Below are 16,623 nucleotides of genomic sequence, written 5' to 3'. Positions count from 1 at the left end.
TTTTTCAGAAAGGCTAAGTAACAATAACAATAATATTCATCCCCATGTTCCCACACTTTGTCAACATATGGAAGCCAAATATATTTTATTAAATCTTCTACAGGGCCAGATCTGAACATTAGAGTTAGATAGCATTCGGTCTTTCTTTTTGTTGTTATATTTACATTTCTGTAGTCATGTATATTTTTTCCTGATTTGGTTTGAGCCACTCTTTAAAAGTTCATAAATATTTTTATAGTAGAGTAACATCTCATAAATGATGTTCACGTACCAAAATTTGTTAATTCATTCTTCAAAGGACACCTATTTTGTTTCTAAATTTTTTTTCTGAAGACATAAGTAATAAATTGAATATTTTGGCAATATGGAATCTCTGTTTCTATTTTGACATCCTTAGAATATATACCTACCTGTGAAATGTCTAAATCAAAGTATACAGACATTTTGATCACATCATGCTTATGAATAATCCAAATTGCTTTCAGGAATAGCTAAAATAATTCCCAATTCTATCAACAGAAGAAAATAAAATCAGGCACCATTCACACCTATAGCTAGGGAGAAAGTGCCCAACCCTAGAAGGCATAGGGAAGATCAAAAAGACAAAATATAAATGAATCCTATAATTTTTAATACTAATTCTTCTTGGTTGTCCTATTGATATACTTGAAGAAATGATCAAGAAAATATATCACATTTGAGATGTATTGATATTATGGATATGGAATCGTGTAAATAAGAAGTGGGAAAGGGATTAAGTATCTATTAAGCACCTACTATGTATCTGCCATTCTTCTTAGTGCATTTATTTGATATTTATCACATATATTTTTTATAAATATATTTATTTGTATTTTTTATCTTATCACATTTTATCAATTATTGATAAATAAAACCAAGGCAATTTCAATTGATAATCACTCTACTGGATGTTTATGTGCACAATTATTGGGTTTCATATTATTTTTACTCTAATTAAATATGGAAACAAATAGTACATATCACATAAGTTTAAGTATTTGATACTAGTCAAAGTCACAAATTTTAGGTACATTTAGCATTTACATTTAAAAACTGGATTTCAATATTATTTACTATTTTGAAAATAAGACCTTTGGGGACCTGGTCAAGTGAACTCTCCTCTAGAATCTCCTATTTCTGTCAAAGTATCTTCCCCCTGTAACATGTCCTCCTGGCAGTTACTATTACCAGTCTGCCTTAGGCCCAACAGAGTACCTTTGACCACTGACCTTTGCAGTGTCAACTCTACCCAGCTCGCCTCCTCTGAGGCCTTCAAAGGTCTCTGGTCACAATCTCTTGACTCTATAGCTTAATAACTGGTAGCACGCTCAAGAACAGCCAAGTGTAATTTTAAAAGCCTTTATTATACCTACTCACGTAATGCCCTGACTGATGCCCTGACTTGTCAGTTCCCTAGTGAATACCTGGCCAGAAGACCCACGTGTTCACTACCAAACTCCTTACCTCTTTCGGCTATCCATCTCAGCTTAGCCACCCAGGCTAGGGAGCCAGGGTGAAGAGCGCCAGGTTAAAGAGAGCGACTGCTGTCTGCAGTGGGCTTATAAAGGACCTGTGAGGTCACACACACACAGCCAACCAGCGAGAGAGTCACCCATTATGAAGCTATTTCAATATGGCCAGGATCCCACCCACAGTGCAGTCCTATATCCACAGAGAATACTTCTGGGCCTCAATCAACTGTTGCACTGTGGCGCCGCCCATTTAAAGGGCCCTTACATCCCCCCACCAACCAAAGTCAATCAAGACTGAAATCTAAGAATCAAAATATCATTGATTTAGAACTAAAAGGGAGATCATCTAATACAACTCCCTTACTTTACAAATGAAACTAAAGCCCAGAAAGTTAAGTAATTTGTTGAAAATTATAGATAGTAAGTGAAAAAGTTGGGTTTTGAACCTGTCTTCTGAATTCAGAGATGGTGATCTTTCCATCGAACCTCTCTGTGTGTCACCCATTCTCCACCTCTATTATTCTTTTATATTCAATAAATGATCAAATTCTATTGATTTTTGTTTTGGATCTTTTTAAAAAATTAATTTCTATCATCACTACTCTATTCTAGGACCTAATTACCTCACACTTAAATTACTACAAGAGCTTTCTAGTGTTTTAACCCTGTACTCTCTTTAATAGAAGTACTGTATATTGCTAACAGATTAGTTTTTGTAAAATATACTTTGAGCATGACATGATCATTCAATCAATTAACACTTATTCAGAGTTTACTAGGTGACAGGTACACAATACTCAGAACCACTCTTCCCACATGGTATGGAATAAAATATAACCTTATTATAAATTTTTGCCATATGACAATTTCTGATAATAAAGAATTATCCTATAAAACTAACCAAACCAGTACAGTCTGAATTTATAGAAACTATAACAGTAGAAAAGTAATACAATTCTTACCAAGGCAATACTTTCATGACTAAGTAAGTAAATTATTTTAGACAAGGGATATTGTTTTTCCTTTATCATTTGCTAGTTGTCAAAAAGATGCCAAAAAACTAAACTAATTTCCTAATTATACCCAGATGTTATTGATTTAGCTTCTGCAGGGGTCTCTCTGAAAGGTCTATTTAACAAAGAGGGAACACAGTGCTATACAGACGTAATGACTAGAGACAGAAAAAAAGTGAAATCAAAATATTGAAAAGAAATATTCTATCCTGATACGTTTTTCTTTGCTTTCTTTTGTTATTTGAAATAACAAATCTTATTCAAATAACATAAAAAAGAATTTGAAAAATATATTTCTTAACTTAATAAATGATCAGTTTAGATTTTTTAACTAGCTTTTTTTGCATATTTTGCTAACTTATCAATATACTTCAATCCAAACATACCTGTATAGATTTTAACCTTTCTGCAAAACTATATTTTGTCTTTTTTTCCCTGAATCATTAATGTAATCAAATAATTGCTGCTCAAATAGATGAAGTTTATTCACATCCATAATTTGTTTTGCTTCTATTAAAATATTATATATAAATAAAATAATTTTAGAGCACCTGCCACTAAAATTTACCTTGAATTTGTAATTAAAATAACAATTTCAAGAGGAACAATAAGAAGACATTAGAATTCAGTGATCTACTCTATTCATTTTATAAATTAAGGTAGTAACTAAAGCTTGATCATTATGATACTATAAGTCTTTTTCACTTAGTGAGGATAAGTAAAAAGTATTCACCATTAACCAACAAAATATCTCAATACTAAAAGAAATGACCAAAATAAGAAAAAAAAAAAGCTTACCACTCTGTGTAGTGAAAGGATGCTGAGAGATCAGATGAGTGCCCATTGTGTCTGACAGTCTTAACTTAGAATGTGGTGAGAACAATGATGGAGCAGGAAGCAAGAGATTTGAGCTGTCCTGTAATAGGAAAGGCAAATCAGAAACTAAAAGTGTAATTTCCTGGGTTACTGATGCAAAAACTGGATGCGAAATATTTAGTTACTGTATGATACACAGACTAGGACTCGAGGAAGGTCAAGAAAGGTCAAAAAATACTATTAGCTCAAATGATCAATTAAATAACCAATTTGGATAAAATAAAAGTTTTTGGACTTCAATGTTATCCAACAGAATAACATATCTGTATATATATATATAATATGCATGCATACATATATATACACATACACACACACACACACAAATATGACTAACTTTACTAAGGGAGATAAAGAGCAGCAGTGAACATGTAATTTATTAAAACAAAGCATTTATCACAAAGATCCTTGCTAATTCCAGAGTTATTGCAAATTAGACCAATAGGCAAGAAAACATAAAATGAGCTTGTTTCAACAATAAAGGGGAGCATTCACAATTTAGAGAATCAATGTCTGTCATTAAGCAAAATAAGCATTCAAACGCACATTTATGCAAGATTTAACCAAAATAACATAGATTTATTAGAGACTAATAGTAAACACTTGTTTACAACAACAGTGTAAACACTTGTTATGATGTATATAGATATTACCCTTTAACCTTGGCTGTTTCAAAGATTTTTGACAACATGGTAATACTTTTTAAACTCCTTTAAAAGATCATTAAAAATAACATGAAATAGTGTAACACTTTTAAGGTTTTATGAAAAGAGGATGTTTTAGCTTGAGAAAATTACTCTAATTATTTGAAACTTAAAAATGTTTAAAAAGTCAATGTGCTTATTTGTAGAAAAATTAAAACAATATATTAATAGCAACTGCTCTAATTGCAAATGCTTACTATAGAATGCCTTTCTTTTCCCTTAAAAGATTATCTAGTTTGTTTACTGTTCATAAATTATCACATATTTCATTATCTATTTCATTAGTTTATAGATCTATTAAAATTATTTTAAAATTTTGTTACTTTTAGATTACATTGCTTCCTTACAGCCATGTCATTCATAAGCTAAGAATCATTAAAATAGTTTTTTCTTTATATATGAACTAGTATGAACAGTTTTTAATCACTTATTAATATTACTGACATATAAGCAGTATAGCATAATGGAAAAAGCACTGAATTTGAACAGAAGAGGGTAGTGGGAATCAGCTCTGGCACATGACAATATATGACCCTTGAGCACTCTGTCTCAATTTCTTCCTCTAAAAAGAGTTAATTCCTAGGTCCTTAGATAGTATTAAATTCACTGAAAGGCAAATATCTTTTAAAACATTACTTCGTTTTGATGGTTGTAATATGCCTTTTACTTAAATTATTATATATACACTTTATTTTCAAAATCCTTATTTTAAACAAATTAATAAATGACTAACTCCAAAAACATATAGTTCTGGGAAACAGATCTCCATGAACATGAAAATTTTGCACATTTTTTAAAAACAAAAATACTCTTATTGTTTGCAACAAACAAAACCCCTAAAATCTAAACCTGTTAACATCTAGTTGTATATATATATATATTTCATATATACACACACACACACACATATATATATATATATATGTTTCTTTAAGGTACAACTAAAGGAAGAAAAAATTTTTTTAAAAAAACATTATTAGAAAGATTTTTCATATTCTTTAAAATGAGATAAAATTAGACTGCATTCAAATCTTATGAGAATAATAAGTTCTAACATTGCCATTTAGAGACATGACATTTAAAAAATTATAATTATGTAAATAAATCTAATTTCAGTATTATTTCTTTTAAAGCTACATTTTAAAATTTTGGGTCAAACTGGAGCAGAAGGTTAAAGAGGACTATCTGACAGCTCTCTTGTTAGATATGTGTGAATAAAAAGAATGAACTTAAATCCAAATAACTACAATGAAGATGTCACATTTAGTATTTAATTATTTAATTCACTTCTCTTTTTAGACTCACTTTTCAGTTTTACTTCTGTATTCCTGAAAACTTTTCATCCTACATGTCAAACATTGTGTTTTGAAATCAAGTGCAAAAGAACAGGTGTACACTGGGGGAAATAAAAAGTCTGCTTTTCAGCCTTCCTCTTCAGAAAATTACCCACGCTAAAAAGCCTACTAAAAAATGTGAACCAGAAGATACTTATACTTCTCTATAGAAGCAGAAAGATTACCATTCTTTTTCAATCAACTGCTGTTATTTGGAAAATAAACACTGCAATTACATGTTATTTCTTGGCATTTTTATACTTCTGTTCTTTATTGACATGTTACTTAAAAGCCCATTTAAATGCGTATAAAGTAATGAGTACCATGATAAAGGAGTAGATAATTCAATCTCTCAGGTGCAGGATTAGGGTTATTTATTACAGAAGTTTCAAATGAGAAGGATGGAAGGACAAAAAAGCCTACTTATACATTTTCATGATTCCATGTAGCGGAAGAAAAATAATAATGCTCATTAAATAGAGTGAAGCAATATCTATTTTTGAAATAGATTCTGTGGAAAGGAATTGCTAAATAATTTAACAACAGTAAGTTGGCTAAGATAGCCTACACCAATCTACACTCTTTTCCCAACACACTTCTCAGCTTGCTTCATGCAGAAACCACAGTCTGTCAAAGGCCGTTTGCTACAGCTCTCCTGTTGAGTAAAACTAAAGAGTATAAAAACTTTATGGATTTCATAAAACAAAGAAAATAAAAAGAACCCATCCAGAAACTTTGCCAAGTTTAGAACAAAGCTGCTTTGGCCTTCTCTTTATGAACAGAGCAGTTCCATGAAAAATATGCAAATATTCCTTCTCAGAAAGAGCTCATTTTCATGGTTAAAAAAAGGTTCTATCCATGTGACTATATATAATGGCCTAAATCAAGATGAGACAAGCTAACAATAATAATTTTCCTTTTTTTTTTTTTTTTTTTTTTTTTTTTTTTTACTGGTTATACAAGTTTTATAACCTTTTGAGACACATAATCCTAATTTTCATATATACTTGCAAGTCAAATTAGGTTTAGAGTATTTTGATTTATACTTTAGTTTTACCTGAGTTAGGGATGAATTTAAGTTTGTATTTTGAAAACAACTCAAAATGTTTTTTTTTAATAATTCCCAAACTCAAGTACTTAAAGGACACTCTAAAATGTTTCTTAAATTATCCCTTAAAATCTGGTGGCACACTATATGCTTTAAAATTCACCATTCCAGTATTTTTCTTTGTAGCATTCTATTTTTGGTACTAACAGAAATAACACTTTAATATGAAACACAGATGGGAAAGAACACTCAACTGGAAATCAGAAGCTCTGGACTGGAGGATAGTTTCAACTCTACTACTTACTAGCCATTACTAATATCAACTCATTTGGCCTCTAAGAGACTGTTTTCACATCTGTAGAACAAGAATAACAACACTCAGTCTGTATATATCACAGGGATCTCTTAAAGATGAAATGAGCTTTGTTAATAAAATCTTAAACAAATGTGTTGTTAATCTTATAATTAGTCAAATAGGCAAATGAATTTGTGATTTTATCAATCTGGAGTTAGATAAAGTATTAAGAGTTTATATGTTATTACAGGACACTGTTAAATGCTGGGAATAGAAAAAAATGTAGTCTATATTCAACTATCTTATAAAAATAAATACATTAAAAAGGATGTTGGGAAGGGGAAAGGTGTTGGGGACTAGACTAGGGAATTAGATATGGAGTGAGAACAGAAATGAGCATGAATAGCCTAGGTAGTTCAAGAAATGGTGATCCATCACTCAGAGGAAAGACTTTCTGTGTCATCTCCAAAGGAGCTGAGTGACATTTTAAGAGATATGACCCACTATAATGCAGACCTCCTTCCTATCCAACTTTTAACTTCTAATAAGGTGTTTTTTGGAGTTGGGATTTTTTGTTTTGGTAAGGGGAATCCTATACTATTATTAGTATGTTATTAAATTCTATATTATAATATTGCTGTATTATTACTATAATCAATAACACTATTAATCATGTTAATCACATCAATAAAACATCTCAAATAATGTCAGTTTATATTTGGGCATAATCACAGAATAACTGATAAAAGGACAGGACTTATTAGATTATTTGGTTTGGTACACTGAGTTTTAGCTGGTTCATTATTTTGTTTCTAAACATTTCTATTGTTGGTCATAGGATTATAGATTTATAGCTGGAAGAAGGGACTTTTAAAGTTATCTGTTTTCCTCATTTTAAAAAGGTGGAAATTGAAGTTCAGGGGAGTTAAATGAATTGCTAGGCAACATACTTAGGAAGGTTCTGAGATGGGCTTTAAATCCAGGCGCACCTGACGACAAATCTGGAGCTTTACTACACAGATTGTGCCTCATAAGCCAAATTTGAACACCTCTGTTTGGCTTTTAAAGCCTCCATAAACTGACCCCTTCTTACCTTTCCGGTCTTACTTTTTCCTCCCCTCAACATACTCTCTGATCCAGTAACACTGGCCTTCTCCCTTTATATGTAACTTGCCATCTCTGCCTCACTACCTCCTCTTCATTCCTCCAGAATGCTCTTTTCTCATCTCTGCCTCCTAATGAGATGTGAAGAGAGGAGAGGAGAGGAGAGGGGAGAAGAGAAGGACAGAGAGATGAGGAGAATCTTTAAGGCAACAATTAGGAATTTGTATTTTATCCTAGAAGCACTAGGATAAAATCAGGGAACCACTGCTGACTTTTGAGCAGGAAAGTAACACTGTCAAATCTATATTTTTAAATGTTTTTTAATTAAAGCTTTTTATTTTCAAAACATATGCATGGATAATTTTCCAACATTCACCCTTGCAAAACCTTCTGTTCCAAATGGCTTTCTTCATCACAAGACCTTTGGAACTGGCCTGCATCATCTTATTGTTGATGAGAGCCATGTCCATTGAATTGATCATCACATAATCTTTCTGTTGCCATGTACAGTGATCTCCTGGTTCTGTTCACTTCAATGTCAGTTCATATAAGTCTCTCTAGGCATTTCTGAAATTATCCTGCTACAGATTTATATTTTATAAACATTATTTTGAAAACTATGTATAGCAAGGCTTCTTAAAATTTTTTCCACTAGTGAGCCCTTTTCACCTAATAATTTTTTACATGATCCTAGGTATATAGGTATATAAAATAAGTAAAATGAAAATTTACTTATAGTAAATTAAAATTCTGCAATCCCCACATTCAGTGATATGACCCCATATGGGGTTGCAACCCACAGGTTAAGAAGCTTCAATGAAGAGGTATGCATACTAGAGGGAAGGTAGGGGAGACAAGATAACAATTAGAAAACTACTGCAACAGTTACCGTACTGTGATATAACAGTAAAGGCAAGAAGTGACAGGGTTTTGTGAGAAAGAGAAGGCTATAAAGCAGGTGACAATAGAATCAACAGGACTCAGCAAGTGGGTGGGGAAGATGAGGGAATGATTCTGAGATTATACCCCTGGTTTACTGAGAAGACAGTACATTAAAAAAGCAGGAAATTTGAGAAATAGTTAAGTTTAGCAGAGAATAAAATGAGTGCAACTTTAATATGCTAAGAATGAGATGTAGATTGGACATCCACTCAGAGAAATCAAGGTGGCAGTCAGAGGTGTGAAAATATAATTCAAGAAGAATAACTGGATGGATCTTAGGGATATAAATGCCATGCATAAGCACTGATATAATTTAAATAAGGGAAGGATCTTTGTATAATGATGTTATTCAGAAAAAAAATGGAGCTTATCAGTTTTGAATTCATTAAATGAAGAATAAAATAAAATATGAAATGGGAAGATTATTCCACTTAAATAAATGACACAAAGGTAGAGAAGAATAATGAAAAGAGTCTGAGGAGATCAGATTCTGTAGATCAAAGGGTTTGTTCATATAAATGAGCTTGTTGTTTGTCCTTCATTCTGGAAGGGGACCATACATTAGGAAAGTGACGAATGCATTACATGCAAGTGAACTGGATTTAAGAGAGGGAGGGCTGTGCAAGTTCACTTGCCTCACTTTCCTCTCCAGAGCCATCTGGACCCAGTGGCCAGATATAGATCAGGACTAGAAATGACATTGAATGCAATGGGAGGCAGCCTTTTTAAAGCTACTTTGATAAGTCTCAATTTTTCAGTGATTAATGATGGGTAGCAATTGAGGCAAAGAATCTCCTCTTTCATCTAGTCCAAAACTCCCCCCCAAAAAACAACAACAACAACAGCAAATAAATAAATCTAGGAGGGGAAGACCCTCAAGGTTTCTGACCAAGCAGAAATTATTGCTATTTACATTCAATCTGAGTCAATCAGTACTGAGAAAAGGAAACATTAAGTTCCTATGACTGCCAGAAGTAGAAACTGAATGTCAGACTGAAGAGTCTGAGTCCAACCAATACAAATCCATTGAAGATTCTTTCCCTTAACAGTGGTGTAATAGAGCTGTTGCTTTAGGAATATGAAGCTAGCAGCAAAATGCAAGAAGACATGGAATAAGAAAAGCAGTCAGAAAGTCTACTGGATCTGATCAATTAGAAATAAATTTCAATTATCCACTAATGGGCTTCTACTGGAAAAAATTCGGAAGCAGGTTATCTCAGTTACTAATAGATAGGCTAAAAATTATTTTATCTTTTCACTAATTCAGACTGGCTTGCTTCATCATTAGCTTGAATTTGTTGTTGGGTTTTATCTCACATTCTGTGTCAATGTATAATGAGAGTGCAACAAGTTGGCAGAAATAATAGAGACTGATCCAAGGAGGCTGGCTCAGGTTCTGATTTGGTTACTGAATAGAGGTGTGTGAACTTGGACAAGTTGTTTAGATTTATTCAGAGAGTTATTTTGAAGAAAGTGTTTTATATATAAGCAAATGTTTATTGCTATTGTTACATTATACATCTAAGACTATTGTGACATATATAAGAGGAATTTCATCCTGTTTTAGATGAAAAAACAGTTGCCAAATATTCAGTCATTTTGATTTTTATTATTTTCTTTCATCAATAAACTTACTTAATAATCCTGTAATCTTTCACCCAATTAACATTAAGAATGCTCCAAAGGGACACTATTCAATTTGTTCTCTCTCTGGACTCATTCAGATTAATCTACCTATTAGTGCTATAGTTAAAACTACATTCACATAACTGATCAAAGTATTGTGTATCTGAGAAAAAAACTTTAATAAAATCAGGATAAACTCTATTGTAGCCTATGCGATCTGTAAGTATCACAGAAGGAAAATTAATTGGTCTGACATGATTTTCCTTTCATGAAGACATAGTTACCTTGTATTCTCACTGATGATTATAAATTGATTATCAGGTAACTCAAAACTAAAAATTGGCAAAGTAGCTTTTTAAATAAGTATTTTAAAATAATTTTGTAAAGTTCTTTCAAACTAGCCAATTTTTATCTTTCAAATCTTCTTACACTCTTCTCCCATTCACATATTCTATAATCCAACTAACTTTCTATCTTTGGTATAAGAGTTAACTGGATAGCTCCTAGGAAACTTTCCCAAAAGAGAGAAAATAAGTAGGGTGAGAAGATCAGGACATGGGGGTAGAAATGAAAGGGATCATTTCAGAAAATGGAAAAATAGGAACTAACTCCTTCTGTTACTCTGCAGATAAGGCTGAGCATATCCTATGGAGGCGTCAAAGAAGAAACTGACCTGACTGAATTTATGTATAAGGGTTGTGGAAGTTTTGATATTGTTATTCTGAACTTGAAATGGAGTCTTTAGTCTCCTCCATTCATATGGTGGAGGGAAGATAAAAGAAAAATCAATAATCTTTTAAATCACTAAACCATCGTGGTGTATTGCCAAAAGCATTATATTTGAAGTTGATGGCATTTGGTTTGTCATATTTCTGCCACTTGTTGTGTGGTCCTGAACTATTCATTCAACCTGTGTTAGATTCAGTTTTCTTATCCATAAAGTGATCCTTTCTTGCTTTGTGATCTTATACTCAAAGTTAGGTAAGTAAGATAGGGACACATTATGAAGGGTTTTGAAATCCAAGCCCCGCCCCCCCCCAAAAAAAACTCAAACTGGTCTTCTGTACAGAAGACAAGAGGAAACTGATATGCATTTTCAAGTGGAGTATAACACTAGTAATATAATGTGGGGATTGGTTCCCAAACTTTGATTCATTTCTTGGCACTTTGGTGTCTCAGTAATTTTTTCACAATACCCTACATTTCTCTCTCTCTGTGTCTCTCTGTCTTTGTCACACACACACACACACACACACACACACACACACACACACACACACACACACACTTGATAAGTATGTGTCCTAACAACTTAGTAACCTTTTAAAAAAGTAATACACATAAGATGAAAGAAAATATGATATTTCTATTTCATTCTTTAATAACCAGTTATTTATTAATCATACACATGTATCTATTAGGCAATGTACAACTTCTCAAACTTGGAAAACAGACTGGATACTGCTGTTCTCATTTCCTGTTCCACACTGCTCTTTGCATGGTACTTAACTTACTTTTTATCACAGCAACTACAGAAAATTCAGATTTGCAAAATTATATATCACAAAGTACATGAAGTTACTAGTATATCCAAAAAGTATACATAAACAGAAATGTATCTCAAACATTTTGAGAACATCATTAAAAGGAAAAGAGCATGGTCTAATGTTGAAAGTAATGTTCTTCAAACTAGCAATCATTCAGTTTCTAACATGTCAAATATAACTGTTTTTTACTCAAAAAAATAATTCTCTCCCTTAAGATATCCTGCAATGTCTCATTTGGGAATTGTGGGTTTAATGTATAGTAGAAAGTAAGATCAACAAAAAGATAGTTTCAGTTAATTCAGGCCCTATAGAATCTTTGTAAGACTTACAATTCTTTGCAATATATCACTCACATTATTTAGGGGATGTGGATAGGCATAGAACTTTATGCTCGTCATACAGAATCATAATCTGTTGCAAAAGTCATACCTGTAGTCACATGCTTATCCACCCCAGTCCTATCCTCCCCAGCCTCTATCTTCTTCTAATACCCTCTTACACAGTACCCCATGGAGCTTTACCTCTAATTATAAAGTCGCTTTTATGCTAGAGCTCTTAAGTTCACTGCCTTTTGTAATAACAGGGAGAAGAGGCAGCATACAATGGATGTCTATTATTTTCCAGTAAAGTAGGAACTGATGTTCTCTAAAGAGAGCATGGGAGAAATAAAGTAACATAGATGGTAAGAGTTGAGAGGAAAAAGTTTTGGAAAGTCACTATATAGAATATGATTTTTAAAAAACCAGGGAAGAATAACAGGATTACAAAATAGCAACGGGGACTTATTTAGAGGCGAGACAGGTGAAAGGAAAAGAGAATAAAATCAACAGTGGAGTCAAAGTTATGAAGGGAGGGAAGGGAACGTGGAATGGCTGGTAGAGAAGGAAAACATAAAAGAGTGGAGTTGATAGAAATCATGGAGAATGAAGAAGGGATTAAAGTTGAGTGAACCAATAAGGAGAGACTGAAGAACAGAAGGGCTGGCTATAGAAGGAAAGGGAAATTTCAGATTTGTGGATTGTGAAGGGAAAAGTTACAGATGATATAAGATTAAATACAAGATCACTTCTTTGTGTGGCTCAGATAGAATCAAGATATCTATCTATCTATCTATCTATCTATCTATCTATCTATCTATATATCATGGCATTTTAAGAGGTTGATAAACTGGGATTCCGATGTTTGAAGAGAAACTGACATCTCTTATAGAAGTCCTTAAACATGAGGACAAAGCTTAGAATGATCAGGATGACTAAGTCAAAGACCGAACAACTGAGAAAGGGAGAATAGTGAACTGGAAGTTGACAAAAAGATTGTGACAGAGAGGTGCACTGGGTCAGAGATGCCACACTCCTGGTCCCGTAATTGGGAAATGTTAAGCAAAAAATAAAAATAAAAAAAAATACAACATCAAAATATTAACTTGACATTTTAAAGCTAATATGTAGCCCACAAGGATTTATTTCTATTTGGTGCATTGGACTATAGGCTAAAGATGAATGGAGTAAACTCAAGAAGCTTGTGATTAATAAGGAAAAAAAAAGTCTGGAAATCATAGTGAGAAGCAAGACTGAATATTCCTCCTCATAGTCTGGTGTTTATAGAGGTATAAAGAAAGGAGCACCCAATATTCCTATCCAGTGTGGACAGGGTTACCAAGTCTTTTAAGGAGAATTAAATAGATTTCCATTAGTATAAGAATAGGGGAACAATACAGTTTGAAGAGACAAAGGGGAATTTGTTGTAAAAATTAATGCTGGAATTCTAGAGGTACAAAATGAGTTATAGAGGATGTAGTATGAAGAGGAGTAAGAGAAATAAGGGCAAGGATGAAATGGATTGAGAGGATCACATGGGGAGACATATGAAAAGGAGAAGATTTTTGCCTCAGGACACAAGGACTCTGAATGAAGGATATGAGGAAAGCTGGGAATGTTTTTGGTCATAATTTGAGGAAAAATCAGTTCAAGAGAGCCAAACATGATCTAGAGTCAAGGTAGGTCTTTGAGTTCTTGTTATTACTTTCTCGACAATTTTTCTTGGACTATACTTGTTCTGCATAAATATTATATTCCCCCAATAGAAAGCATGTTCTTTAGGAACAGGATGTTTTGTTTGTCCAGCTCTATGTATGAGACTTTGAATGTAGCAGAAACTTACTAAGTGCTTAATGAATTAAACTGGCGCCACTAGTATCAAAAACAAAGCAATTGAGAAGTAGAGCTAGTTATGTGGGCTAGGATGTCACATTTTAGTTCAATTCTGGATAATCTGAGTTTTATATGATAAAATACATATAGAAATATTCTTTGGAACTGGAAAGTGCATTAGAGGTGAAAATCTTGCATTTATATGCACAAAGACTATTGAAGACATGAGAAAAAGTCAAGTAAAGTTCTTGATGGAAATTCATTCAAACAGAAAGGGAAAGATATTGAACAGCAAAAGGAAAGAATATGGAGGAAGAAAGAACCAAAAAAAAATCAAGACAGAATCCAAGAGAAAAGTAGGAATTGACACTATTAGGACAGAAGACATAAGGACTGAGAAAAGGACCTTATGTTTGGCAAGAAAGGGAGATCACTGATAATCTTCTAAAAATAAGTTTAGAATAATATGAAAAAAATCATATAATAGGGGATTAAGAAGGGAACACAAGGGTGTAAAACAAACTGAAGTAGGAATATGAGGCCATACGTGTGATTGTGTTTGACAATGTTTGGACAGTAAGATTCAACACCACTTAGAAAGCATTGTAAAGTTATGTGAAGTTGATTGTTTTTCTGTTTTCTTAAATCTGCTCATATTTCAAAGTAGAAGGGAAGAAATCTATGCAGCGAGAAAGAGTAAAGATAACAGAGGTAGGAATAATTGTGGGAATCAGAGGAAGTAACAGGGAATAAGATAAAAGAAGGATTATCTTTAGAAAGGAGAGGAGAACCCTTTTCTCCTGAGGCTAGAGGGAAGAATGAGAGAAAAAGGAAGAAACTTATACCCTAATGGGTTCTTTCTTCAGGTGTCAGATATCTGGCCTTATATCTCATGGGAGAAATGAAGAGTCTGATGTTAAGAAATAAAACAAGGTGACTTCTGTCACAAATATTAAGCAGCACTATGCTGGGAGTCAGGAGACCTGGGTTCAAATCTTAGCTCTGACATTTATTAGCTGTATAATATTGAGAAGGTCATACCTCTTTTGAGCCTCAGTTTACTAATTTGTAAAATGAAAGAGCTGAATTAAGTGATCTCTAAAGTTGCTTAAAGCTCTGACATTTTGTGGTACTCCCAATATCCAACTTTTATGAAATATAATTGCATTGTTTGCACAGAGCTGGTTACTACACTGCCTGGGGAGAAAATGTTATGATCCATGTACTCACAAAACACTACTAGAAAAGGAGTGCACATTTTTAAGTAAGGAAAAAAAAAACCACCTTAAAATTAAAAGTATTTTAAAGAAATGAACATATATTTGGATATCTGACAAATGATTTTGGAAATAAACAGGAAATAAAATTGGCATAAAGATGACTGAAAAGATATATGAAAAGCTATGATATGTTATGCTATATAAAAGCTACAACTTTTCCTTGCCTCCTGCTTCATTCTTGTCATATATTTAAGTAGATTTGGTAATCCTGGAGCCATAATCATTACAGCAATCATTGCTACTGGGGACAAGTTTCCTGAACATCTGCTGCCCAAGTCAGAACATAGTCTTCTCTTTTTCATTTATCTTCCTTCCCCTTGTCAATATTCTATATCCTGTTGGTCTGTGATAAGTAGGTTAAAAGGTCTTGAGTGATTGTGACAGTTCAGTAGTGGATAAAAACTCCTTTCTTTGCTCTGTTTTCATAGCAAAATATCCACAAAACATTTACACTCTTCATTCTGATGTCTTCTTTCAGATGTCCATTGTGAGGTATTTTAGTAGGGAAAGGGGTGATTATTATGATTTTCCAGCACTATGAAAATCAAAATTGCTCTTCTATGAACAACTGAGTAAAAAAGTTGGATTAAAACCCCCCCAATAATTATATATTATCATAAAATAAACTATTAAAATGAACTTTATATTCTATAGGAGAAAAAAATTATCAGTGATAGTAAGCACTTATAATTCAACTTATATTGGTAAATTTAAGAATCTGGAAATCATAAACTTCATCCAATTTTGAGTAATTTGGATCTCTAAGAACATCTAATCTCTTTTTTAAGTAAAAATATAAGATAGTTATAAATGCAAAAGATAAAAAATATCTACATGTATTTGATGATGGAAATCTTTCCACGTTTTTCTTTATTCATTGCAGTAGTTTTCTCTTACAGTATAATAATATTCTATTATATTCAACTTGTTTGACTATTCTAATGTTGTGAATCTAATTTGCTTCCAATTCTTCATGAGCACAAAAAGTGCTGATACAATCACTCAAAAACTTTACATGAGGAAAAAGTGGATGAAGAATACTTATTTGTTCAAACTATGATATACAAGTGGATATTTTACAATAAGAATCCATCAGTACATGTACCTTGGGGATATACTGTAGATAAATAAGATCAGATGAACTGAGTCCAGAGCTAAAAAGTAGAGTGGGTTGAATATGCTGTTCAAAAATGTTTATTGTTGTTTAGTTC

General features: G+C 32.7%; 1 protein-coding gene and 1 long non-coding RNA gene across 2 annotated transcripts in view; both read right to left on the bottom strand.

Annotated features, from left to right (window-relative positions):
• The window catches only part of LOC141565942 (uncharacterized), a 40,867-nt gene extending 38,413 nt beyond the window's left edge, over nt 1-2,454 (bottom strand). The window contains exon 1 of the long non-coding RNA XR_012489185.1: nt 1,486-2,454. This is a non-coding gene — a long non-coding RNA (uncharacterized LOC141565942). The remainder of the gene's footprint in view (nt 1-1,485) is intronic.
• Nucleotides 1-16,623, bottom strand: part of AHI1 (Abelson helper integration site 1) — a 227,732-nt gene that overhangs the window by 106,900 nt on the left and 104,209 nt on the right. The window contains 1 exon segment of the mRNA XM_074309767.1: nt 3,305-3,422. Within this exon segment, the coding sequence (XP_074165868.1) occupies nt 3,305-3,422 (118 nt within the window).

This window comes from Sminthopsis crassicaudata, chromosome 4 (genome assembly GCF_048593235.1).
Source record: "Sminthopsis crassicaudata isolate SCR6 chromosome 4, ASM4859323v1, whole genome shotgun sequence".
Lineage (NCBI taxonomy): Eukaryota > Metazoa > Chordata > Mammalia > Dasyuromorphia > Dasyuridae > Sminthopsis > Sminthopsis crassicaudata.
This window is presented reverse-complemented; position numbering and strand designations above follow the sequence as displayed.